The 2,768-nt window shown below is 51.8% G+C and overlaps 1 protein-coding gene across 1 annotated transcript; it reads right to left on the bottom strand.

Moving 5' to 3' along the window:
- Positions 1-602: 602 nt before the first annotated feature.
- Positions 603-2,210, bottom strand: LOC131271755 (chondroadherin-like). The gene has a single exon (XM_058273282.1). It carries the CDS (start codon positions 2,208-2,210, stop codon positions 603-605), a length of 1,608 nt encoding a protein of 535 aa, XP_058129265.1.
- Positions 2,211-2,768: the final 558 nt, after the last annotated feature.

The raw sequence follows: 2,768 nt of genomic DNA on the forward strand, positions 1-2,768 counted from the left end.
AGAAAGAAACCGAAGGACCCGATTAAAATCTCCCGAGGGACGAAAAGGACTCACTGACGCTGCGGGGTAGGATATGGACTTGACCCCTGGGAGGATGAAGAAGTTTCGGACGCAAACGTGTAAAGAAGAAGGTAAAGTTTTATGGTTGTTTCGGTGTTTTTTTTTATAATTTTTTTTATTCCGTCTTTTGAAGCAATTTAATGAGCTTCGTTATTTTAATTCGCAATTGATGCCAGCTACTTTCCCTTCTGCAGGCTGTGCGTTTATGCTGACCGTTCGACTTTCCCGCCTAACTGTGCTTCGCAAAAGAAACTCGCTCGATGCGCCATGTTTCCCGCCAGGCTGGACGCGATCTTTTTTTTTTCTCGACGATGGCTAAACCATCCCTCGATTTGCCAAAAGTTGGTCCCTGCTTGCCCTACAGCTGGATGCAAATCCCTACTGGTGCCTCGAAACTTGAAGTGTTCCCTCTAGCAGATCGCTCGGAATCGCAATGAAGTCCTTGGCCGTAACAAGTCCGGACGAAGAAGGACTGCCGACGTGTCGACGAGAGCAGCCCAAACCTACTTGATTTCCCCATGCATATGGCCTGCATTGAGAACTCAAAGGTCGGACACTGGAATCGGCGTCTCGTAGATATGATGCTGAAACTGCTGTGGCGGACTGTGCTGTGCCATCTTCGCCTGACACATCTGCTGGTAGTTGCACGTGTAGATGTTAAAGTTCGGCTGGTGGTACTCGATCTCGGGGAAGGCTTTGGCGAACTCCAGGTCCTTTTCTTCCTTCAGCGAGTTGCGCTTGTTGTGCCAGTTCGGTCCGAGCGCATCCACAAGGCGATGGCGAAGCCGGTATGCGACCAGAATGAACGTGGTGACGGAAGCGGCCGATGCGACCAGCACGGCCCCAACGACGGCCCTATCCTTGTCCGATTGACGCTGATGGCAGCCCAACAGCTCCGAGCTGATCTCACGCAATGCCTCGCCTGCGAACCGTTCCGGGTACTGGCAGATCACTTGGCTCTGTTCGGTTTCAATGGGCTTCTCGCGAAGTAGATCTTTCATCCAACGCATGTGACAATTGCAGACCAACGGGTTGCCAGAGATGTCGAAGTTACGCAGCTGTTTCCACGGCAGAAGCTCCTCGCGGAACGTCCGGATGGCGTTGTCACGCAGGATAACGTTTTCAATATGCGGCAGACCGGAGAAGGCACCCTCGTCCAGCTCCACCAGGAGTCGGTTCGATGCGATTACAACCGTATCAAGGTTGGTGTTGGAAGCGAACGCACCGGACTGGATACGCTGTAGATTCAGCGCACCGGAGATGGATACTTTGCGCAAATTCGACAATCCGTAGAACGCTCCCTCGGGGATGATTTCGAAATCGTTCTGACCAAGCGACAGCTCCTCCAGTCGGCCGAGAATGCTCAGCGCGACGGTCGGTACCTTCAGCAGATGATTATCGGAGATGTCCAGGGATCGTAGGTTCTCCAGACCACGAAAGGTATCGATCGTGAGGTTGACCAACATCGAGCCTCGCACATCGAGCCGGCGCAAGTGCTGGAGACCTTCGAACGACCCAGGGTGGATCTGATTCAACGTGTTCAGGCCGAGGTACAGCTCGGCCAGGAGCCGCACCGGCCGGAAGGAGGGTGTCGGGATAACATTGATCGCGTTGTCATCCAGATGAAGGATGCGCAGATTGGTCAGTCCATCGAACGCGTCCGGGTGCAGCGTGCTGATCTGGTTCTCGCCCAGGTTCAGCTCCTCCAGCTTCGGCAGCGCACGGAACAAGCTCTTCGTCACTTCCTCGATGAAGTTGCCGCGCAGGTTCAGCACACGCAGCTCGCTCATTCCCGCGAACGTCTTATTGCCGATTGACGAGATCTTGTTATTGTTCAGATGCAACTGCAGCAGCCGCTTCTGGTACATGAAGATACTCTTCGGTACCCCGAGCAGATGGTTGTAGCTCAGGTCGAGCATCGTTAGCTCGGTGTAGAACTGGATCGACGAATCGATCGCCTTGATGCGGTTGAACTTAATCACCAGCCGCTCGATGGCGGGATTCAACGCGATCGGGAGCACGTCCAGCTCGCCCTCGCCACACGTCACGTGCAGTTTCACATCATCACACACACAGCGGGACGGGCAGTAGGCGGCGGCCTCACTTGCCAGTGGCGCCAAAACACTGATCAACACCACGATCGCGAACATTTTCACTTGGATCATCTTGTCAGAGGTGGGTTTTCTTAAAGTTCTTCCTGAAGACAAGATCACACAACAGCTCCTAATTACTTCCCAAACGTCAAAGAACCGTCCGAGACGAGAACGATCTTCAAACTGTGGCTTAAGCCGGCCGGTTCGGCGCTTTTATGCCTACACGGATGGGCACTCACGAGAGAAAGATCGCATCTGATGATCGTTTCTCATTCTCTTTTCATCTCTCAACGACGATGCACTCATTCTCTTTTCTTGGATGCATTTTTTTTCAGTGCATCCCTATACACTCTTTCTTAAGAAAGATGAGCATAGAATGAGGAAAAAATGAGGATCGAATCGTAGAGATTCCGAACGATGTACCTAGCACCTTGAGAATCTCATCATTATTCGTCCGTTTACCTTCGGTTCTTTCCAACCCTAAGCCTCTGTTGGACGAGGGAACACAAGGCCGTAAAAAATCGCTCTCTTGGAAACATAGAAAACGAAAGAGAAAGAAAACTAACAGATTCGACAATGCACATATGCATCGGAACTGCATTGTAGAATGAAAAA

Source organism: Anopheles coustani, chromosome 3 (assembly GCF_943734705.1).
Source record: "Anopheles coustani chromosome 3, idAnoCousDA_361_x.2, whole genome shotgun sequence".
NCBI lineage: Eukaryota > Metazoa > Arthropoda > Insecta > Diptera > Culicidae > Anopheles > Anopheles coustani.